The sequence below is a fragment of the Ursus arctos genome, unplaced genomic scaffold (assembly GCF_023065955.2).
Source record: "Ursus arctos isolate Adak ecotype North America unplaced genomic scaffold, UrsArc2.0 scaffold_3, whole genome shotgun sequence".
Classification (NCBI taxonomy): domain Eukaryota; kingdom Metazoa; phylum Chordata; class Mammalia; order Carnivora; family Ursidae; genus Ursus; species Ursus arctos.
This window is the reverse complement of record NW_026622985.1, coordinates 84,106,031-84,131,160: the sequence shown is the minus strand read 5'-3', so window position 1 is coordinate 84,131,160 and position 25,130 is coordinate 84,106,031. Positions and strand designations below refer to the sequence as shown.

General features: G+C 44.1%; 1 protein-coding gene across 2 annotated transcripts in view; it reads right to left on the bottom strand.

The window, feature by feature from the left end:
• LRGUK (leucine rich repeats and guanylate kinase domain containing) overlaps positions 1–25,130 on the bottom strand; it is a 106,438-nt gene that overhangs the window by 23,744 nt on the left and 57,564 nt on the right. The window contains exons 14-16 of one of the 2 annotated variants that reach the window (XM_057304556.1): positions 23,075–23,276; positions 22,349–22,444; positions 3,305–3,444 (exon numbers count right to left, since the gene is read on the bottom strand). In XM_057304556.1, the coding sequence (XP_057160539.1) occupies positions 3,305–3,444; positions 22,349–22,444; positions 23,075–23,276 (438 nt within the window). Of the gene's footprint in view, positions 1–3,304; positions 3,445–13,032; positions 16,369–22,348; positions 22,445–23,074; positions 23,277–25,130 lie in introns of those variants that run through there. The other variant, XM_057304557.1, reaches the window with a different exon arrangement.

Genomic DNA, 25,130 nt, shown 5'->3' with positions numbered 1-25,130 from the left:
AGATTTGAGCAGAGAGGAAGAACACCATCTTCAACTAGGTGGGAAGGCACCCCAGAGAAACAGAACCCAAAAAGCCTAGATGATGGAAATTTCCACCTATCCATTACTGTCAAATGGCTCTCTTGATAGTTTCTAAAGGTAAGCATAAATACATGAAATCTACAGTGAAGACACCAAAAAAAGCACAAAAATTTCTACTTTTTTGGGGGGGAATAATTTAAGATACAGGTTTCGACAGAGGAAGTTGCAATTCCTTTCTTCAATCTGCTAAAAGGTTTCAAAAATACATGGAAATTTATGTTAGGAAAAGTGAAATGAGCAAAATAACATCTTCTCCAAAGGGTTGCCGTGAAAGGTACACGAGATAATTTACATGAAAGCCCTTTCCAAATTACAAATGTTGTGTAAAGGCTATTTGTGTTCTCTAACATAACATGATAACGTCTCTCTAAAGCTTCTGCTGTCATGTTGCTCATTTTTGCATTGTTAACAACTACGTGAAAGGTTAATAACCTAAAATCTGAAAGGTACTTAAAATTTAAAAATAGTACTGAATCCATCATCTTTAAGAGGAAATGAGGCACTAAAAATAACCTCACGCACACTCCACCCCACATATATGACAGCAGCAGCTTAGTGTTTTGCCCCTATTTCTGAAGAACGCATCTGTTAGTTGTTGGGGGATTTGATCTGCCTCTCTGTGAAACTGTCGTTACATTGTAGCTCTACGAGCGCTGACCCGTGAAGACACCAGAACCTCAAGGCTGCAAGGAGTTTGAGCATTGCTACCACCAGGGATCAGTCACTGCTAACACTCTAACAGGGGACCCAAGAGATGTTCTAGACAAGGCTATGGATGCCCTGGATCATGGGGCTGAACAGTGTCTCAGGGAGGTGACTGCAGGGAAGGAGAGACCTGGGGAAAATTCATGAGACTACTTTTTGACCACAAGTGGCCTGCAATACCCATGCCCCTTCCCTGTCTACCACCACCAAGGTGGCCCCTGATACCATCACACTGCCTTTTTATCATACCCTTCCCTCTCCAGTTTCTCCAAACTCTTCATTAATCTTATACTGAAATGTTGGTTATGAATTATAGCGAAGAACACATTGTGTGTATCTGGGTTTTTTTCCCCCTCATCTCTGTTCCTCTTATCCTTTGTTCTCGCTCCTAAATATCTGAGTGCCCTTGACCAGACAAAAGCTGTCCTTAATTAAGCCTGGAGGTTCTCTAACAGGTAAAATTCAGATTGGTCTTGTTTAAATAAATCATGAATACCCACTAACGGGCAGAGGGATGTGTGTGAGGTTGTGCGGCAGGACGGCAGAAGTGGGATGTGAGGGGTTCTGGGTGTCAGGACACAGACTTCATCATGAAGGAATAAATGTGGCTGAGGATTTGTTCTTGAGTTTACGCTATGGACATGCCATATCCTGAGGACGTAAAGAAGAACCTATATTTGCAAGTCGAAGCCCCAACAAGCATAACGCCATACTACCCAAGGACAGGATAACAAGTATAGAGAGAAAGAGGTAGACTGACCCGTAAAGAACTGAGGTTTCCCAGGATGGAAAGACAGAGGCTGAGAGGCTCCTCGTGGAGAGGGAGCCCCATAGGGGTCGGTATTAGGCAAGGGTACTGGTAGCAAAGGATATGGAGAATACCACCACCACTGGCTCAGAGTGGAACTCAGGCTCTTAGACTAGGGGCATCTCCATGGTAACCGTGGTGGTCTGGAGGCCAGGGGCTCTCCCCCAATCTTCCAGGATGCTGTAGCCCTCAGGGTTCTTGAACTTGATCCAAAGAATGGGAGTGAGCCCAACTCCTCATGACTGATATTTGACTTCCCACAGATCCTGGTGGATGGCAACAATTCCAGAATTGATTTATTTTGGATAAATCAATATGATGTTTCCTGCGCTTAAGTATCATGGTACAAATTCATATTATTTATAAATGTTTACAGCGCACTCACCCTCTGTTCCTCCTGAGCCCTGATCTGTACCCATGCCTTTTGCCCTTCCACAGGTGCCCGGACAAGCAGTCTCACATGATCTCTGTGCAATGGCTTGAAAAGTTCAGCTGGGCCAATTAGATACTCTCGCCTCCCACCATATGAATGACAGAAACAGAGAGAAGTGGCCAGGAATTGTGAGCACAGAGCCAAGAGGCCATGGAGAGTCAGGGCTGGCGTGCATGAGAATGAGCTCAAATTATGCGGGAGGGAAGGCTGTGTGAGTGGAGGAGGCTGGCCAGGAGAGAGAGGACAACAGAACACTCGAGAATTAGGAGCAGAGAGGAGAGGACCTTGATGCCTCTGGAAGGGAGAGGAGCTCTATCACCTCACTCGTTCATTCCGGCACCTGGCAGTTCCTGTGGGTCTCGACTTCATCCCTGTTCGTGATGCACTGTGAGTCCACTCGTTACATTTCTTCTATGGAACTACCTCTTCCTTAAGCTCACTTGAACGGGCATCTGTTTCTTGCACCTTGAATCCTGGCATCCTAGGACTTAATCCGAGTAGATTGCAGAGCTATGCCTGGATATACTGCAGCCCAAGGCTTTTCATCTGAAGTCACCAGTCTGGTTCTTTCGACCACTGCCTACGGTTCTGACTTTAGAGCATGACGTGATTATGTGCTGACAGCAGCCTCGCCTTAAGGAAACAACCAACTGGGAGCTAACAACCAAAAGGCAAGTCCTGTCGAATCTGTGGCAACGGCCGTGGCCGTGAGTTAGGCCTCTTCATATTCCCAGATCATCCTATGAAACCATTACAAAGGGAAAACGAGCACAACCTAATCTGTATGCAGAGCCAACTCTGCGCTCAGTATGCTCGCACAGACCGATTTTTCTGGGTGGTCCAAGAACTGGATGCGGACCAAGTCATAGGACTGGCTTGAGTGCTGTGAAGTTATAGAACAGAACCTCTGGGTGGACCCGCTTTGAAGGCTCAGCACAAGGACGCTCAACGCTTTACGCCAACAAAAAAGCCAGTTTTCTCTTGAAATACCTATTTTACCACCTTAGGTCTGTTAAGTCCTTTTGCAGTCTTGCTAAGGAGCCAAGTGTCTGAGTTTTGACTAAGGGTAACCGGGGAAGTTACTCACAAAAGTTACACTGAATATTCTTTGTAGAACCCGCGTCTATTCCTACGGGCGTAGAAAGAGGCTAAAGATTTGTCGTCAGCTTATACCAAAGAAGAGTTTTGGCAAAACTTAAGTCTCAAAATACCAAATCCCCTTTCGGTCTGAGCCCTGCGAGGCTCAGCTGCAGCTCCGCCCCTCCCCCCCTCCTTACCACTGGGGTTTTTTTGGCTGAAAGTTTGGCCCATAATTTCACAAAGTAGTTTCTGTCTGTAGAATCCAGGAAATCACACGAATTCAAAGTGGAGAGCTTGTTAGAAGGCTCTTCGGATTTCAGTGGCAGGATCTTAATACCTGGTAGGGGAAAAACCAAAGTTTACTAAAAAACAGGCATGAAATAGGATAAGGGAACTTTCTGAAGTGAGGGACATGCTTTGTACCTGGACTGTCCCAAACACAGCAAATGAAATCCTTAAAGTCTGTGCATTTCAACTTGAGAGTAAGATAATTAAAAACATGTTTTAGGGGTGCCTGGGTGGCTCATTTGGTTAAGTGTCTGCCTTCGGCTCGGGTCATGATCTCAGGGTCCTGGGATCGAGCCCTGCATTGGACTCCCTGCTCAGGGGGGAGCCTGCTTCTCCCTCTGCCTGCCGCTCTGCCTGACATTCTGCCTACTTGTGCTCTAATAAACTCTTTAAAAAAATAAAATAAAAGTATGTCTTAGAAAACAAGGTAATAATTACTATTGATTACAATAAAATCAGGCCACAGCACCTAGGAGATGTGTCCCGGGAATATACTTGGTGCTCATGAACACAGGCTTATAAAGAGAACTAAAGTAAATCTTGGCACATACAATACCTTCCAGATACTTAAAAGTCACACTGATAATTACTTTCCGCTTGACAAAATTCTCCTAAAAGGCTAGAAAGAAAATAAAACATGCAATGCTGAGAAGAAACTTTAAAAAATAATGGAATGGATGATGAGGTCACTGTTTGACAGAATTTATTCATAAATAATGCTGAAAGTTTCCTTTAAAACATTAGAATGTCCAGAGACCTAGAATATAAAGAATCTAAATTTCTATTACTGCTCAGCCATAGAGAGCCCTGGTGTAAGTAAGTGCTTTTGGATATATACAACCATCAATGGAATATTGCTTTAAAACTGCTAAAATAAAAAATTTAAAAATGCCAAAATAAATGATTTCCACATGTCCCACCAGTCAATATGGCTGACCGAGCAGAGATGGGAAGCTCTCCTCACCCAAAGACAAGAAAACACTAGATAATATATAATAGAAATTTGTTTTGCATACATAAAGCTGAGAAACGAGGAAAGAAAAATTTCCAGGTGCTGGGAGTGAAGTTTCCAAGTCAGAAGAGTGGGAATCGATGCCAAGAAGTCCGAGTGCTTCTGGGGGCTGAGGTTTCTGGACTGAGAGGGGCCAGGCCCTGTGTTCTTGATGCAGAAGCCCTGGGCTCTTTGATAAGGTGAGAAGCCGCAAAGGGGGAGGAGGGTCTGGAAATCTCAGCTCACAGACTGAGGAACTGTGCCTGGACACAGAGTCTCGCCTGGACTGAGGGTGGAAACACCTGTGGGAAATCGGGCCTCTGATCCTGTGTTGCGTGCTGGTATGGAAACCGAACCCAAACTCCCACCAGATTGTGTGGCAATCCCAGGCCAGTAAGATTAGGAAAAAACTTGTAGGCAAGTCAAAGTATTTAATCATGTCAGAAAGTCTAAAGCTCTACAACCCGACACCTGCCTTGAGAGACAGAGACTCAGAAGATACAACAAATGAGCGAGTCCAAACCCGAAGAATTCCAGGCAACAGAGCAATCTGAGGAGCACTGAGGTAACAACAGTTGTAACAGTCACAGAGATAATTAGGGTTAGTCGCATGTGGAAACCTTCTTTGTTAAATCTTCATGATGGAAAAGCCATTCAGTCCATACTTGTTGAGCACCTGCTATGTGCCAGCCGGGGCTCTGGATGCTGGAGATACGGCAGTAGATAAAAAGTCCTGAGCTGTGGGAATCACATTCTCATGATGGAGACAGACAGACAACACATCAGATGCCGTAGGCAGCGATATGTGCACTGAAGCAACGGGAAGCCAGATAAGGGGACAGAGCGAGAGAGGGCATGATGGCCAGAGGAGTCCTCTCTAAGGGGATGACATCCCGACAGGCAACTAAAATCACAAGAAAAGCTTTCAAATATCTGGGACAAAAGCATTAACATGCAGAAGAAGGTGCCTTGTGGAAGGACCCGGAAGCACGCTTAACTGAATTACAGTAAAGAATGGACATGGCTGAAGCAAGGAGGGAAAGGGGTGAGATGGAGACGATGAAGCCTGTGCTCAAGAAAAAGAGAGAGAACGCTTGTCCTCCTGATGGGACTCTAAGAACCGAGAGCATCGTGAAAAAGACGAGATGAATTTGAGAAAAGTTAAGAGAAAAATTGAAGAAATAGAAGCTATATTCATTGAGAGAATTTCCACAAAAATTTCCAGTCTATGTGTCAGGGTTCCTTTTTCTACCTTTCTGAGACATAAGCAATTTGCACCATGGTGTGAACAACTCAAGTTCAATCTGATGATACAATGGAGGTATAATGCCAACAATTTTATGTCTTTATGGTTTCTCAACAATAAAACATTTTGGGTAAAGATAATGCGTTTACATTACTATTAAACTACCTTGAAATGCCACCACTTTAATGCCTTGGACTCCTATAAGGAAGAGTTTCATACAGTTCTTAAAGCAGTCTCTAATGTCTTACTACATCAACAGACAAGGGATCCTGCTTCCCAATTAAAAAAAATATACATATATACATACAATTACCACGGTTATTTTTTTTTTTTTTTATTTGACAGAGATAGAGACAGCCAGCGAGAGAGGGAACACAAGCAGGGGGAGCGGGAGAGGAAGAAGCAGGCTCATAGCTGAAGAGCCTGATGTGGGGCTTGATCCCGGATCGCCGGGATCACGCCCTGAGCTGAAGGCAGGCGCTTAACCGCTGTGCCACCCAGGCGCCCCAATTACCACGGTTATAATACCCTGCAAAAAAAGTTTCTTAACATAATCTTATTCAAAGTATCTAAAGACAACCTTGAGGCAACATTAAAAAATACATATAAATTACAGTCCACAAAACGACCAAGTTCTTCAGTATACAGGCTAGTTAAATTTATTTAAACACCCACAATGAAGCACAAATGAATTTAATGATGCATGATAGATTTTAAAGTTATTTTATGGACTCGTATCATTATTAAATGCAAGAAAATATAAATGAATTACCTGGAACAAGGGGAAGTACAGCTCAAATTAATTCTAAGTAGCTTAGACCTTTTATTTCGACTTCTATCCCTTTGCAGTCAAGTGAATTAAAATAATTTGCATAAAACATTTGAAAAGCAGCAGCATAGAATCCAGCCTAAGTAACAAATGCAGTACGAGCCACGTACCTAAGAATAAAACACGTTGAGCATGTATTTACTAGCATACCATCACACGGACAAAACAAGGCCTCTTCCTGCACAGAGGAGGAAATACAAAATGTTGATCTGACACTACTGGCACGCAGCCACAGAGTCACGTCAGCAACTAGTAATAAAATTAGAATTTGGGAATCAGACTGTGAATATTTTGAGAAATAAAAATCCCTACTTTAATAACCAATTTTTCTACATTGATAAGCTTAGTATTTATATGGCAAAGCAAGCAAGTCGTTTTCCTGTTCGAAACTGTGAGACCAAACACTTGTAAATATACATTTTTTAACATTTAAATAAAACCCTGGGGAAAGAATGAATCAACTGGAATTTGTCTCTCTTTGAAAACCAGTTGGAAATACATGACTTGGAAACAGGCTTTAATTTTCAAACAAAAGTTCTCAGATAACCGGATGGTTTCAGAATCGTTCATTTTCTCCCCCCATTCAAATGGGGTTTAAAAAAACACCCACATGTTTATTCAGGTAATAGTTTTGTTTGTTTGTTTGTTTTAGCTAAAGGGAGTAATTTGTCCCTGCCATGATTAAACCCATAGACATATAAAATAAATACTTGTAAAATCTCTGTAAAGGAGCCAATACTGAAATATGTAACCATAAAAAAGGCCAAAACCAAATTAATACACAATAATCTGTGATACAGTATTTATTTTTAATGAGAATTACATAATTTTAGTGGAAAATTAAAGGAAAGCTCAGTTCATTGGGAAGTATTATTACAAAAACCTATTTCTCTAGGACAGAATAAAATCTTGAAAGTCTTGTCTATCTGTGCTTCCAAGTAAGGAAAAAAAGCAACTAAAATTTCACACATTATCCATAACAATTTTCCACAGCAAAATAAGCTTTCATAGTGGAAAGCTACCAAGTCCAAGGAAACAGAGTAATAATGTTCATGTCATACATGATAAAATGAATACACTTATTAAATCACTCTAACAGTAAAGTGCTCTATTCTTGAGTTTTCAGTCAAAGGAATAATCAGCTACTTAAATAGAGAACAGAGTCTATATCAGGACAAAGGAAAGCATGCGAATGTATATTCTCACACAGACAGAATGAGGCACAAAAAAAAAATGTTTCTTTCCATTGAACTTCACACTGAAACCTTCTCAGTACAGCTGAACTAATGGGCTCAATATTGGTACCTGCACTTAGAATGTCCTAATTAGAACATACAACAGGGGTGCCTGGTTGGCTTAGTCGGTAGAACATGTAACTCTTGATCTCAGGGTTGTGAGTTCGAGCCCCACACTGGGTGTAGAGCTTATTTAAAAATAGATACATAAATAAACTTAAAAATAAAATAAAGCATATAACAATAGTACCCTGAATTTCTTCTTTTTTTTTTTTAATGGATGAGTTTATCATGAAGTAGTTAATTGACACTTTGAAGGAGATAAGATATAGGACAGGCAAATTTCAAGACTGGAAACTTGATACATAAGATCTGCATATGTACAACACTTGGGCAAGAGAACGGAGAAGCAAGAAATAGGAAAGAAACGTTCAGGGAGTTTGGATACACATGAAAGCCTTCTTCTCCTTTAAAGAGTATGTTTGATAATGAGCCTGGTGATGAGACTTCCACCCAATCCCACACTCCCACCTCCGGCAAGCGCAAGGGGCTTCCTAAGGGCTCATCCTTCCAGAACAGCTTTTTCAAAGATGTTACTTCATTGGTCAATTCCTCTAGGAAAGACTTTTCTTTTGGGGGGGGGGGTGTCTTTTTTCACTTTTCCTTTTCTGTGAAAACTGAGCGTCTTTAGGATTGGGTAGCTTGTAGAAGTCGGTCTTGGTCTCTCCCCACCGCAAAAGGAAAACAGAACGCCCACTATCCGGTAGTCGATTTCTCAGTTAAAGAACTTGACAGCACTTACTATCTAAACAATTTGAAATGCAGACTATAAATAGCTTTGACTTTATCAATAAAGAAATACCAATAGTAAAAACAATAGCTAGCATTTATTGAGCATGTACTATGTGCCAGGTGCCATGACAAGCCTTTCGTGTGTGTATCACAAGTAAACGTCATATTAACCCTAGAGCTGACGTTTCCCCAACTCCCTCGTCCAAGCCGCGACGCCGCGCGTGAATGCCCATGAAACAATCTCTTGAACTCAGTAACATGTTGTTCAGCCACAACTCCTTCCAACATTACTCTAATTCTGTTTAAGCTCCTTAATTCGATCAAGGTTGTGAAAGCTTTTAAAAGGATTTTCAGAGAAGACCATCCTATTTGCCAAATATTTCTACCTAGTTTGAACAGTTGTTAAATCCAATTAATGATAAAATGCTACGTTTAAATTTTTTTTTTTGCTGCTTACACTAACACTCATATACACACTTCCTGTGTGCCAGACACTGTCTTTCAATTTATTGACTCAAACTCATTTACTCCTCACAGTAATCTTGAGGTAGGTTATTGTCTCTACGTGAGAACTCTGTAACTTGCCCAAGGTCACACAGCTAGACTGTACTAGTACTGGAATTTCCAGTGATTATTTTGACTGTTAGTGTTATTTGAAATTATGAATTTCTCAGGTTACAAACTTAAAAAAAAAAAAAAAGCTCCGGCTTTTGCTAATCGTGCCCGCACTCTCGTAATCACCTCGGAGATGAAAGATTGGCTGGTCTGACATTATTTACCTATCATCAACACAAAGAAATAGTGAGGCTCTTCTTATCCTCTTTTCTGAACGCCTGGTCAATTAAAAAAAAAAAAAGCGATTTCTAGAATTATGTCTTTCAGATTGAACTAAGCACTTAATTAAATTCCTTTATGATCATATTGCGCTAGACACTATATGAATAGCGTAATTATCGAAAGTGGAATTTGGAGGATATTTATGTTAACAAGATGATTTCAGGGTTGTCATGGAGCAAAAGGAAAGCGAGTCAGCTAAGTACTTAGTGCTGAAAACACTACAGATCAAGATACTTTTCGAAGTGGTTTTTTTTTTCCTCTACATAAGAACTTATTTTTATGCCTAAGAATTTTAGACATATCTTCTCTGGAGCCCTAATACTGACAAAGAGCATAAGTGCCAATCCATCGGATCCTCACTATTGTCCCAGAGAGGAATTCAGCATAAATCATGTCAACCCATCGCATTTCACACGAAGCCGCCAGGGCAGGGACACATCCAGTAAGCAGGCCTCTAGGAACAGCACCAGAGCAAAGCTCCAGAGAGCTCAGCGCAGGGGTTTTCAAACTGCAGGCTGCAAACTCAACTGTGGAACCCATTTAGTAGGTTATAACCAGCACTTTTAAAAATTAGGATTAAGCAGAACAGAAAACATCAGGGTGTCTCACTGTAGTAAGGTGGTTTTCTATTTCTGTCTCCTACGTGCGTCTGTGTGTAGGTCATGATATTGTAAAATGTATTCCTAGTTATGGATTTTGGGTCTGCAAGTTTGAAAGCCACTGTTCTAATGAGTCCTAAGTGATGCGATTTTCTGGTACTGAGCTCTATTTTCAATAAAATAGACTGCTGGATTCTTCATAAGTAGGCCAGGAGAGCCAGCGGTAATAAATGGGTCATATCATAAAAGGAACGTTAAATTTTATCCAGCCCAACTAATCGCCCGGCATACGGAGGCTTCTTGTAAGATTCCCAGTACAGAGCCTGTTTGTTCCTTTGTACATGACTTCCAACTTTTAGAAAGTTCCTCACTAAGCCAAATTGAAATAGAGCATAAGGCTGCCCTTTCACAGGACAGATTTTCATACATGTGAATTTGATTCTATGTAACCTCTTCCAAATAAACACAGGTCCGTTGTAGAAAACTTGGAAAATACTAAAAAGCATAAATGAGAAAAATTATTCATAACCCGACAACCCAGAACTCACAACTGGAACCATACTGGCTCTACCTCCTTAGCCTGTTTTCTCCTTAATACGTAACAAATATTTTCCTCTTCCCTATATTCTTCTACAACGTGATTGTCATGGCAACATAGCATTCTAGCAGATGGCTATACCATAACTTTTCCATAACTTATTTTTAAAACCCCCTTGGGTTGGCTATATTATTTCCAGATTTTATTATAAAGATATTAATGGGAACATCCTTCTATGTCGAATACTTGTGATAAGCGTAGATTAGAATTACTAGGTTAAAGATAGGCAAAGTTTAAAGGCTCTGACAAGTATTGTACAACTGTCCCCCCAAAAGTTGTGCCAGCTTACTTTCTCAATGATGGCACAGAAAGTGTGTTTACCCTTAACTTCACCAAGAATAGGCATTAATTTGCTTTCCATCTTTGCCAGTTTGGTACCCCCACAATCTAATCCATTTTAGCTTATAGAAGTAGTGAAAGCTAAATCCTTTTTGACCTATATTTTGGTCATTTTTCTCTCCTCTTTTGTGAATTACCTGATCATGTCCTTTGTCCAATTCTCTTTTGAGGCTTGAAAATAACCGATTTAGCTCTTTAAATATTTGAAGAAGGCTCTTATGCCCAGTGGAACTATTATCTCTGTTGATTTCAATACTAGCTGCCAGACTTCCTTTAAAAAGCTAAAGATCATATTAGCTAATAGAGGGACTAAAGCCTGCGATGTTTTTTGCTTTCCCATAAGATCGCTTTGCTGAGGAATACAGCAAATGGAAGTGATATGAACTTTGTAAACATAGATGGAAAATGACAATTCTTATAAAGCTAAACAGCAGAAGTTCCTATTACACCGAGAAAATCAATAATAGCAGTAAAATCCTCCCACCACAGAGGAGTCAATGATCTTTGCTACTCCCTTCCTTGGACTACAAACAAAATTTTGCCCAGTTGCACTGAACCTAGGACATTTTTATCAAAACACAAACTTTATACCATCACGAACCCCCAGGAAGGGAGAGAGAGCTTCCTCTAAGTCAAACAAACGGATTACTTACTTCCCTTTAAAGCCCTAATAAAAATGCAACCCCGAATGCCTTAAGGAGCCTCAGAACCAGTTGAAAGAGGAGGAAACCAAGTATTTTTTTAAAGTTCTCACCTAAGTGAGATATCGGCACCTCTGAAATGCCCCATTCACAGCTCATAAAACAAGGGGTGGTTATCCTTATTTTCTTCCTTTCCTTCACATCTGTCCTTCCCCCCTCACCGCGTCCAATCCAGATGCTTTCTGAATCTGTCCATTCCTGCCACAGTGCCTTATTTCAGGCCCTTACCATCTTGCTAGGACTATTGCAATAGCTTCCCAACCATCCTTCCTACCCCCTGTACTACCTTAAATTCATCCTCCATACCAACTCTAGACACGTGCCTCTAATAAAAATTTATTCAATGGCTCCCCATTGTTAGAAGATCAAGTTTCCAAACTCATTGTTAGCACAGCACAAAACGCCCTTTGGATCTACTGATACCTACGGCTCTCCTGACATTTGGGTCCTTAGAAGAAATGCTGTGTCTGCTCATACTGCCGCACTTCAGTATATGCAGTTCCCTCTTCGAAGAAACCTTCCCTCTCTCCCATCATTCTGATGTTGCAACCTGGATGACTTGGCTGAAAGAGGACCTCCTCTTGGAAGTGTTTTCTGATCAATTCTCCTATCCCAGGCTGGATTCAGTGCCCTTCCTTGGTATCCTTAGGACATTCTGGAAAAGTTAGTAAATGGGTTTGCCTATTTGATGTTACACCTGGCCCAGGGTGCTCTAGGGCTTCCAGCTGCCCAGTCACATGGTGTGGTAATGAACTGTCTTACCGGGCTCCCTGGATAAAAGAGAGAGCTCCTGGCGTGTCCTCATCATCTCGCTACGTACGTCTAGCAACCAGCACAGTGCCTGGCACATAGGAGACACTCAATTGCTGCTAGCTGGATGACTGAACTAACTCCATAAAAGTTATGATGTGTTAAAAAAGATTCACCTTATTACCGTCATCTTTGACAAACCAGATAAATCAAAGGGTAATTACTGGCATAACATAGGCTCTTCATTTTACAAGAGGATTCCTGCATCCTGGATTTTAAAAATGTCCATTTCTTTTACTGAACTTGAAATAACATTTGCCATACATACAATTTCACGGACGCATACCTTTCGTATATGATAAAAATCCATTTATACAGGCATTTAGTCCTCAGCTTCTGATACTGCTATATAAATAGTAAGCATTCAATAAATACCTGTAACTTTTTAAGAGCCAAATCTTGGGTTGGCTGCTTTGCTCACAATTGCTGCCTTCCGGGAATGCGGTCGCCGTATACTCGAGGAGGGGGCCCAATGGTTACGTGTATGGGATCCTGTCCCTGGCCAGAGTAGATTAGTTTAAGAATGAGCACTTGACCCAAGCCAGGCCAATCAGTATCTTTCCCCCAATTTTTTTTTTTTATTTTAGGATTAAGGAACATATAAATTAATCCCTTTCTAGTAGTGGCAACTGCCAGATGTAAAACCAGATGTTAAGACTTGAGAGGTATTGGTGGCCATGTTCCCTGCCATGTGCAGAAACTTCTATGTAGTCCCTCTGAACCAAAGAGAAAGAGCCACCATGGAGAAAGAAACAGAGAAATGACCAGAGTCCAGTTGATGACAGAAGATACTGGGGATGATGAGAGTCTGGGTTATGTTCACTAACTGGTCCCCTGTCTGAGGCTCTGCTGCACCTTTGCCCTCCCCACAGTTTGAGCGTGGGAGATAGCCCACTCCCTTCTTGTAGATTCCCGGAAGCGGGCTCAGGTTGGACCCCGGTAACTTGCCAGCAAAGGAAATCCTGATGGCGTGAATCGATAAAGGAAAACTGATTCCCCTCAATCTTCTCCCCACTAAGCCTTTTCACTCGTTCAGCCAGGTGGTTTGGCAAAATGAAGGCATGGGCTAATTTACATTAGGCCCCTATTCAGAGAGAGAAGGAAGGTATTCACTTTGAAATACATTTTGAGCAAAAGTAAGTTTCAGGTCATACGTGCCAACGCAAATCCCAAGCACTCATCAATCACAGCGTCACGTGTGCAAGGAACTTATCCTCTGCCCTTCAAAAGACTCCCATGAATTAACTGTGGGTCTGGAACCTTTGTGGGAGTGACCAAGACCCAGAAACTGCAAAGGCTCCTTTCTCAGAGTTCTCCTTCTGGATCCCTCGATAAGGCGAGAGGTGTGCGAGAATTTTCTCATCTAGAAGTGAGTTTTCCTAATGAATTCAACAAAAACAATGGCAACGTGACAGTGCTTCAGCCAGATTTCGAACGCATACAAAATACATACAAGTCGAGACACAGAGGATCCCTGCTGACACCAATCTTTCAGACCAGCTCTAGAGCTGGCAGCGGGAGCTCTGCTTGCTGGTGTCTCCCCCTCGAGGGGCTGCTCCTCCAGGCTACAATGGCAAACCACAAGAATGTGCACAGACTAGCTGCCTTCTAAGAACCCAATGGCTGGTGCCCACCCCTCCCCATGCTTACGTGGGGTGGCAGAAGGAAGCTGGTATATAGACTCATAGGGCCCTGGCCATCGCTTTCCTTTCTGTGACAGCACTGCCTCCAAGGGGCACAGACGTTAAAGACCCGGTGCTCCAGGGGGGCCTTAAACCTTGGTGCTCTGACTGCCCCTAGCTCGCAGTCTTCCTTTCCAGCTGCCCCGCGCCTCAGCAGACACCTGATTCTGGGGTGTGGCAGAGCTTTTGGCTTTTGGCGCTCCGCCGTGGTTCCGGCTGTGTTTGTCTCTGGCTTGCTGCCTGGAAGCACTGTCCCTTTGGACAGAGCTCTCTCTGCTCTGACTGGTCCCCTTCCGGGCTTGGGTCTCTCTGACAGGCTGCTGGGTGGAGACCTGCTCTGGGGAATCCAAAGCAGTCTCTCTCTTCTGAAATCTTCCCCTTTTATGAGCCTCTTCTCTTCTCCTCAGATGCTCCCTAGGAGCAGAATCATCTGGTCTTGACTCCGCAGAGGACACCTCACTCTGGGGAGGTCTCCTGTGCAGGGGCTGACCCTCCTGAGTTGGGTGATCGCCACTGAGGGTAGCTTTATTTTCTTGAGACAATCTTCCAGAATTCTCTCTTTTCAAGGATGGTCCTTTTTTGGACACAGCTACCTTCTGAACCAGGTCATCTGAGGGACAGTTGGCACGGGCCTTTTTTCTGGAAGAATGTACCTTTTCCTGTTTCCCTTCTTGTAACTGGGGATCCTTAGGCAATGGCTCAGCGTGGGGTGGCTCAAGAATTTCTGGTGCGTGGACTTTTCTCTGGTTCCCCTGAGGACTCTGAGGCGGGCTGAGGTTAGGGTGATCGGGTACCTTTGGGGGAGTCAGCTTACTCTGGGATTCTGGCTGCAAGGCTGTCTGATGGCTTCTAGGCTGTGCCTTTTTCAGATGCCCTGGTCCTTTAGTTGTCTCTCTTTGGATAGGGAGTTTTTTTTTCCTAGCTCCTGTCTGCTGCACCGGCTCTTGGTTTTGGGGTAAGGCCCGCATATCTGAAATCTTCTTGCTGGAGGAGTGGCCTGCTTTTGGAGCTTGCCTTTCCTTTGCAGGCCTCGAATCATGGCGAGGCCCTGTATTCTGAGGCAGCTGCTGTTCAGAGAAGGGAGTGGGAATTTGTGGGCGCTTAACCACCTGAGCCTCCTCTTCCTGGGGCAGATCGGGGGCGGGCTGTGGCATGGGCTCCTGGATGGGGGGACTGATAAGAGGGAGTTTCACTTCCCTGACCTTTTCTTCCTGGACTTCCTGAGGACTGTGGTCCAGATGGGGGCTCAGATTTTGTGGTGGTTTGGAATGGGGAGGGCTGATGGGAGGAAGTTTACTGGGGTCTCCTTCCTGAGCTAGTGGAGGTCTGGGGGAGGGAGTCACAGTTTGATCTGAGGCTGTTCCTAAAGCTTCCTCCTTGCTGGGTGAGAGGAGTTTGGGCGTGGGCCTCCGACTCTGGAGTGGAGCGAGGACTTGAGGCTGGGGCAGCCTGGTGGGAGCCAGGCGACTTCTGGGAAGCAAAGTCATTGGGTCTTTCCTGTCCTGGGTCTGTTTGAGATCTGTTGAATCCCGAGGATGTGGCAATTCTGGGTAAGGAGTGCTAACCCGAACAAATTCGGCTTTGGGGGTTCCCTCCTCTAGAGGTTGTTGAGAATCTTCTGGAGATGGTCCCGGTGTTTTGGCCCCATTAGGGCGGGAAGGATCTCTTGGAGGCTCCAAGTGGGTACTGTTGGGTGGCAGATCAGCTGACTCAGTTTCCTCATCTTGGGTTCTCTGGGGGCTGAGGGATGTTGGGCCAGACTCCTGCGGAGCCTCAGATGGGGGAGGACCAGTGGAGGTTACCTTGGCCTCCCCTGATTCCTCATCCTGGTCTGGCTGAGGGCTGTGAGCTGGAGGTGGGTCAGGGTGCTGAAAAGGCCCTTGGGAAGGAACGGTGGAAGGCTGCCCTATTTTACCTGCTTTCGCCTCAGATGTCTGGGACTCATTTTCAGGGAGGTCTGTCGTTATTATTTTTGAAGAAAGATCTGATAGTTGAACGTCCCCTTCCTTCTGGTTTGGGGATAAGTCTTGGGCCTGCTGGGAAATACCGAATGCTGATGAGTTGGGCTGTGGAGGAGGCTCAGCATTGACATGGCTACTGGGAGAAAGTTCTTGATGGGTTGCTCCCTCCTGAGTCAGCTCTTGGTTCTGGGAGGGGACTAGGTTCTGATGTTCGGGGACCGGTGCAGGAATCTGTATTCCAGAGAGATGCTCTGTTATCTGGCCATCTGCTTGCAGTTTCGCCAAGCGCCTTGGGGATGGGACCAGGTGTGCTGGCACCCCAGAGGGGGTCTTCTTGCTAGAGGGAGCTCCTGCTTTAATATAAAAAGAAGTTAGCAAAAAACATCTTAACACATACTATGTAACTAAGTAACTTTAGAAATAACAAAAAAATACCTTTTCCTTTCCTGATGCACACAGGCCCTTGAAAAGAATAAAATTACACACAGAGAAGAACTGTAACCACTCCTTCCCCTTGGGGACACTAGGTGCCTAAACTGTCTTATTTAGTAGAATGTGAAACAATCTTAGTCAACTGAAACCATGAACTTCAGTAAATAATCATACAGAGACTTATTCACAGAACCAAAATGTACATCCATGTCTGAGTGTGGCAAGAACAATTTTTAAGTGAATGAGATTTGAAATTTCCACAGCTTAGAGAGGTCAGTGCTGCTTTTGATGGTAGAAACTAGAGGATGGACACCTAAGACCGGGGAAGTCCCACTTGTTTAATGACAGTCCCCTTCAAGAAACTGGGAGCTCTATGAGGAATAATCAGCTTATCAAGGGAAGGGAAGGTACGGGAAATTCAACAGGCACTCACTAAGTCAGTAGGGAATGGAAGGAGGCAAAGAACGGATCCCACGGAAGCATGAGGTGCCATGGCTCAGAAGAGCTGCTCCTAAGGATCCCTCCCCCACCCCACCCCCCGGGTCTCTTTCTCTTTTCCCTCCGAGTCTACCCTGGTTTCAGCAATGGCTCTCAGAGGCCACTAGCACGTTAATGCTGCAGAGGGGGACACGTCCTTCGATCACCATGGAGCAAATTCTCCGTCTGATTCTGGTCTCGTGGACCAACCATGGACACAATCAACTTGACAGGCACTTGTTTATGAGAAAGGCCCACACATACTCTGGTGGCCCATATAATATCTTAATCTAGTCCTAAGGACATGGCTCTGAAATGCTGTGGTCACGGATGGCACACCAGTGTGGAAGAGCCTTGAAGAAACTAGTCTCAGCCCACTTTGGGGGAGACCTGATGCTCAGAGACTGCAAACCAAGTCAGACCTCCCAGGTGACCCCAGGGTGGTCCATCCCAGAAGCGAACCAGGCTCCTGGCCACTACTGTCCGTTCTCCACAAAGCAGCATGAGCTTGGGCTACTCTGAGTCTTCCCTGAACCTCCCTGTCTGGACAGGTACCCTGTGCCTCCAGCTGAACCAGACGTCTCTGGGGAGAGGGTGGGGAGGCATGGGGACGAGGAAAAGCTTGTCCCCTGGTGGGGTTTCTGAGGGAATGGCCCTGCTCATCATTCCTATCTCCCTAGTTCGTGACAGTTACAAATACAAATTTAGTCAAGAAACAAGGTTAAATTAAAATATAAGAACAGTAAAAAGGTCTAGAATAGGCAAATTCATAGAGACAAAAAGCAGATTAGAGGTGACCAGGGGCTAAAGGGGAGTTCTTGCTTAATGGGAGTAGAGTTTCTTTGTGGGAGGGATGAAAAGTTTTGGAAACAAGTAGTAGGAATGGTTATGCAACACTCTGAATGTAGTTAATTCCATTAACTACAATGGCATGTAGTTAACGCCATTAAGTTGTACGCTTAAAATGGCTAAAATGGCTAATTTTATGTTTTTTTTTTAATCATACAAAAAAAGAAATTTAAAAAAATAGAAAGGCATAAGAACAGTGAAACCCAATGCTGAAGGCTCTTTCTATTTGTAAACCCCTGGTTTCTTAGAATCAGACACACAAAGATTTTTTCCCCACTTTTAGAATTCAACAACTTATCATTTGGCAAATGATATCCTGCCCTTTATTAGAGATAAAGGCACCACGTGGGGACAGTTAATTGCTCCATTTCTCCCTATTTGACTCATCATCACCATCATCATTTTCCTCTATCATTAGTCAGATCTAAATAATGATTTGCAAATATAATTTTATTTTATGATTTCTATAGCAGGAACTCAGGGTGGTAGTTGGACCAGCTTTTTAAAAGCTTTCTTGGGAGCACCAGATAAGTATTCCAGAAGTAGGCTGTAAGAAACACATGGAGGGTAAGGACATCCCTTACACTGAGTTGCGAATAGAGTGAGTTTTTTTCTTATTTCATAAAAACTGCATTGTTTGCTCAGGATTTTTTTAGTCTTTATGCTTTAGAAATGAATACGACCTGCATTGCTATAGGGAAAAAAAAAATAAGATCATCCGTACCATGGTTGATAAACATTTTTAATTATTGGTACATCTCAGTATTTTGAGGTTTTATAATCACTCGGTACCTAAAGTTATTATTTCGTATGTGCATTTAATGGAAATTCAATTAGTTTCTCCTCTGGTAAAGGTTTGCGTTTCTGGGTGCAGGCTGATGGGGCTGCTATACTCAGCTGACAGACTTCAGGCTTACTTTTATGACTTTGTTCTACTTTCATCATTAAGAGTAGAAATTAAAAACTCATTCTCAGTTACAAATTAGCAACATGAAATTACTAAAGATAAAGCTATGTATTATTACTTTAAATATCTAGGAGTTCTTCTCAGTTGGCATTGGTACAGGATTCCTGCTTCTGTGAAAACAATGCCATTGGCCACCAGGTTTCGGTTCATACTGGAGCCTACCTTACAGGCAGTCTAATCTAATGGGGAAATCCTCAGCAAATTCTAGAATGTTCCATAATATGTCACTGCCTTTGTTTTTTAGAAGTGGAAGTTCAAAGTGATTTCTCTAATCAAATTAGTGATTATCGGTGAAATTTGGAATAAAAAACTAAGGCTTCCTATTTCCAGCTCAATTTTTTAATTGCTCAGACTGTCTTTCATAGACTCTTAAATATTTTTTACTTCAATTTCTTACCTTGGACAGCTCCATTAAAGGTTCAAACTATTCCGCTATGCTGAAATTACACTGGCCTTCTCTTCTAGGGGTCTCATTTATATTTACATATGTAAGATAAGTCTTTATGTAAACATACCTGAACTACAGAACTTAAAATCAGAGGGAGCCCAGCTCAGAGTGGAAGCAAAAATTTAAGAGCCAGGCAGGCCTGGGGCGGTGACCCTGCTGGGGCTCTGGTCCCTTTCCGGGGAGTCATGACGCTCATTTTGAGGTGGTTATGGGTGGGCCCTGCTCGCCTGCAGTGAACCTGTGAACATCTGGGCCTGCCCTCCTTGGCATACACTTCACCGCCCTGAAACACCAAGAGGCCACTGGCTCTTGAGTGGCCCTAGGGCCCACAAGCCCCTCGAGATCCTTTAAAAGCTTTATTAGTAAGGACTATGCTCGTTAGAATTTTTAAATACTCACTTGAATCATGTCTGGCCTCCGCAAAGCCTCATGGGCAAGTTTATCCTGAAACCGTCAACTGAAGACAGTAACGTCCTCCACAGATTGACTACTTAAATAAAATGAGGTGGTTTGGCTTCTTAAGGAAACGCATTATTTTCCCAAACACTAAACCTGCCAGGAAAATGGGGGTCTACGGAGGCCAGTGAATTGATGTATTAATTATAAACCCTCCCCTCTCCTTTTTAAAGCTGAGGCTCTATTAGTCAATAACTGGATGACCCAGTTTCAGTTATTCGATGTATCTGAGAGGGATAACCCTTTAACAAATTCTATAACTCATACTTTCCATTAAGTAGACAGGCCTAACCTAATGGGTCCAAATAAATGAAGCTTTATTATACCCTTTAAAACGGGGGTCTGTTTTCCCAGGCACACATTATCTGGTCTATTAATTTGCCAAATGGCAACTGCACCCAATAGTCAGCGTCCTCACGGTCACAGAATGTGGAAGGATGGAGAGCTGGAGCCCGGCTGGCTTAGAGGCAGCGTCCTCCTCAAGCGCCATAGCTAAGGACTGACAAACATGCTTCTCTCCCTTCCTCAGACCTGGTCAGGCTCGGGGGACTGACTCACGCTCATCTAACTCCACAAGGGGCTGATTTAAAAGCCAGAACGCCCACTTACTAATTTACAGCGGGAGACGGGCCTGGCTCAGGGATCAGAGCAGGCTGTGCTAACGTAGGAGAGCGCCCCCCACGGGACAGCTCCGCCCGGGGGACCGAATTAGAGATCAGAAGTTGCTGGGTTAGCAAAGACTGAAAGCAAAGAGTCAGATTTCCTCACGAGAGACTTCCACCCAGCTACCAAAGCCTCGTGAGATACACTGCGCAGCCTGCCAGGCACGGCTTTCTAAGGACGGATGCCTGACGTGGGGGACGGGAGCAGTGCTGGATAAACACACGGGCACGCTCCTCACGGAATGTCCCTCCCGTGTAGACTGGGCACAGTCCTCCAGTCCTCCATGAACACCTGTGTGCGCACAGGGCACACTGTCTTCCGGTCGTCTGCAGGCAGTAAGTCATACCCTGGTCACCTGTCTCCTAGAAGACACACATGGGACAGGCTCACTCCGATATCTGTGGGCTGTGAACCAGTTTCACACTGACCTCGTTCCAGAATTCCAAGGGTGCCTGACCTGAAAAAAGTGCAAAAGGGCACCAGCAGTTTGAAATCTGGCAAAATCGTGGCTGGGCCTGCCTCAACCTAGCCAGGATCCAACCCGGCCGGCGAACTCCTAATTGGGCCAAGAGTCACAAAGGCTGAAGCACACGAACACGCAGCGAGCCAGGGTCTCACGGCAACATTTTACAACATGCACTATGTGAAAGCACTTCAGCCCACTGGGGGCTGGGGGGGGGGGCTTCTTTTTCGTCATTAGGGTGGTAAAAATACACAACATAAAGTTTGCCATCTTAGCCATTTTTAAGTGTACAGTTCAGTTGTGCTATGTATAGTCACATGGTGTGCCACGAAGCCCACCAAGCCCACGGTTCTTTTCGTCGTGTAATCGTGAAACTCTGTAGTTGTTAAGCAACAACACTCCGTTCCTCTCCCTCCCCCAGCCTCTGGCAACCATTCCATTCTTCGCTCCTTATGAATTTGACTACTCTAGGTTCCTCATAGAAGAGGCATCAGAACAGTATTTGTGTTTTTGTGCCTGGCTTCTTTCCCTTAGCAGAATGTTCTCAAGGCTCATCCACGTTGTAGCGTGTGTCGGAATTCCCTTCCTGTTTAGGGCTGAATAATGTTCCATTGTATTTACAAACCACATTTAGTTTATTCATTTGTTTGTTGACGAACATTCGGGTTGCTTCCAGCTCTCAGCTACTGTGAATCGTGCTGCATTCACTGGTGTTCAAGCATCTATGCAGGTCCCTGCTTTCAGTTCTTCTGGGTAGAGACCCTGAGGTAGAATTGCTAGATCACATGGTAATTCTACTTCTAATTTTCTGAGGAATATTATATTGTTTTCTACCGGAGCTCTACCGTTTTACCTTCCCAGGTGGATTTGGGGTGAGGTGGATTGGGGAGAACCTTCTCAACCTATCTCAAAATACTCATGTACCCAAATTCTAAGTTAGGGCTTTAGAATTCCTGGATTCCAAGGAGATGCACTGCTCTGCAGCCTATGTCGTTTGCTGCACATGCCCCATGAGGCATTAACTCTTCATTAATGGAGGACATAAACTCCATCTAGCAAGACAGTCAACTGAAGCTCCGAACAGTGAAGCAGCTTGCCCAAGGGAGCGGGAGGGCCACAGCCTGGCTCACACCCTCTGACCGTGCTCTTCCACTATCCTCTTTAGTACCCATTTGGAGGACTGTGGCAATGCAAAGAACAGGAGAAAGAAATCTATTGGATTAAAACAGTGCTACATACAAACCTGCCGAGCAGAACGCCACCTCAGCTCCCTAAGGGAGCCAGACTTCTGGAAGGCTGAGTTCTGAACCGGGAGGCTGGCCTTTATTTACCGTAAACCTCCAAGGAGGCACTGGCCAGCATGTCCCTGAAAGACAGTCCTGTGAGTGCCACTAAGGCCACCCAGACAAGGAGAGGGACGGGTCCAGGGGGCTGATTCACGCAGCTCATTTGTGGGGACCATCACACCGGAGGAAGGAGGGGGATTAAAGAGTTAGAACCAGCTTGAGCCTGGTCGATGAGTACCCAAGTAGCAATTCACAGACTTGTTTTCCTGGCACGAAAGGGAGATGGTAGTACCTGCAATTGGAGCCAGATTCTTGGATGTTTCCTCAGACAGTCCGAGGTATTCTCTGATGAGATGACTCAGCTTTTGGTAGGCAACCTCCAGATCATCTACAGTAAATGAGAGAAGGTACTTTAAAGAAACAGAATCATACCAAAATACAATTCGCAACCGTAGGTGATAATTGTTTGAGCTACATCTAATGTTATGACTATTGTGGTAGGCAGAATTCTAAGACCCTAATGACCCTTCACCCTCACGTAACTGCCTCTCTTCAGTGTGGGCAGAACCTGTGAACGGGAGGGGGTGTTACTCCTGTGATTATGTCACATTAAATGGCGAAAGGGATTTTTGCAAATGTAATGAAGGTCACTCATCAGTTGCGTTTGGGCCACTCAGAAGGGAGACTACCCAGGTGGGCCTTACACTTGATCGCCTGAGCCCCATAAAGGAAGAGAGTTTTCCGGTAGCACAAGAGGAAAGCAGAGACTTGAAGCATGAGGAGAATGCGATATGCGGTCACCAGCTTGAAGACAGAAGGGCCCCATGCACAGGACCCGGGAGCAGCCTCTAGGACAGAGGGCAACCCCTGGCAGAGAGCCAACAAAAGAAGCAGGGAGACCCCACTCCTACAACCACAAGGAACTGCAGTCAGCCAACAGTTAAGAATGTACATTAGAGCAGATTTCCCCCCGGTGCCCTTAGGCTTCAAAAGTAAAACTTCACTGAAAGTTACAGACCTGCATTGATGATTGCATCAAAATATCCTGGAAATTTCTGATTGGTTTCAACATAAAGGTCCACTCTGGAGACAGCAAATTCAATCTCTACCCGACTGAATAATCCTTTTCTCCGCAAATATCCCTCATATTTTTCTTTGTTCATGGGCACCACCAGGATATATCGAGGCTCAAAATAAGAAAATTTCAAACTTCTTACACCCTGTTTGTTAAAGAAAAGGTAATAAATTAGAAACAGAGACACAACTTCGAAATCATGTTGGAGACCTCTGACAACATCGGGGTAATAAGTAGTCTTGTATTAAAAGATTTATTTAGCTAAGTAGCTATTATTTTCCTGTAAATATCTCCAAGTTGGATTACTTCCCTTTGTTCATCAAATACTGTTACTGGAAATAAAAGAACTACCTGGTTATCTGCTAACCAATTACTCTAATTAACAAGATGGTTAAAAAAGAAAATTGCTGGGGGCGCCTGGGCGGCTCAGTCAGTGAGGCGTCTGACTCTTGATGTCGGCTCAGGTCATGATCTCAGGGTCATGAGATCGAGCCCAGTGTCAGGCTCCACACTGGGCATGGGGCCCGCTTGAGATTCTCTCTCCCTCTCCCTCTCTCCCCACTCACGCTCTCTAAAAATTAAAAAAAAAAAAAATTGTTAGATACCAACAGGTACATTCACAGTAGTGCTGCATCTTTAGTACTGACAATTTCTTTTTTTTTCTTTTCTCAGATTTTATTTTTAAGCAATCTCTATACCCAATGTGGGGCTCGACCTTATAATGCGGAGATCAAGAGTTGCGTGCTCTACAGACCCAGGCAGCCAGGCGCCCCACTGAGAATTTCAAGTCTACATTTCAAAAAGCACCCTTGCAGCTCTAGGAGATAAAAGATGTTACCAGAGAATTAAGGCTCCTCTGCTACCCCTCTGTCATTTCCTTGGGACTAGTCCTATTCCTAAACCAGCGACCTGGTGGGCTGGTTCCTATTACATCTCCCAGCTTCTACCCAGAGCAAGGGACAGCCAGGCTCTGGACAGCCTGCTGCCAGGAGCTCAGGCCGAGAAGCAGGGCTGGGTGGCGGTCTGCGGATCAGGAGGGCTGGCTGGTGACTGCCTGCGGCGCCCCAGCAACCGCAGACCGCGAGCAAATCCCAGAACTGCTCCACGAGCACCAAGTTCCTCATCGCTGAAACGCAAGAGCCCTTCCAAATGAACTCTAAAGCTCCTTCCACCTCGATCCCACCATCAGTAGTTTAGCTCAACATTCAAAATCTTTGTGTTAAACGTTTGGGGGGAGGGGGCAGGGATGAAATATGGGATCTTTTAAAAAATAATTTCTAAAACTGTCAATGACTAGAGCAGTTTGGAAAAATGCTTTCACTTGGGAGAATCAGGGACATCAGGCCTGGTTTATAGTCAACCTCTAGGAAATGAGTGGGAGAAAGTTCTCGGGGAGGAAGAAGAAGAAGACAGGAACCAGCCCTCAGAGAACCAGTGGACAGGAAAAAAGTTAAGCACCAGGAGCTGGAGAGTCTGTGCCTTGTCTGAGAAAGATATTTTTTGGGAAAAGGCCCCTTTTTTTTGCTTATTAGCGTAGAAACGCAGAAAACCTCCTTAGAGAAGGAAATGCAATCAATTGCAGAGAGATGAGAATTGCAGGATTTTGAAGTTAGAAAGATGACAGAGCTGGAAGAAATGTGACCAGTTTCACTGAAGTGAGGCAACACTCCGATCTAAGAAGCCAAAAAGGAATCAGTCTCCTGCTCGGCCCAGTTAGACAGGAGACAGTTTTAAAGAAGTTTCAGAGTCAACAGTAAAGGAATATCCAACCAGTCCAAATTTTCTTTTCTGTAAGTTTGATCTAACAGAATCATTTTTCTAACTTCTTTTTCTGACTACAAAACTGTTAGACCGCTCAGTGAAGCTACCTTAAAAACACGATCAATTGTCTTTAGAGATTTCACATACTTAATAAAGCTATATATTTTTGAAACAAATAAGTAGGATAGTCATGGTTTTGCTCTGGATCTGCATTGGAGAGAAACTTCTGCATATTCTA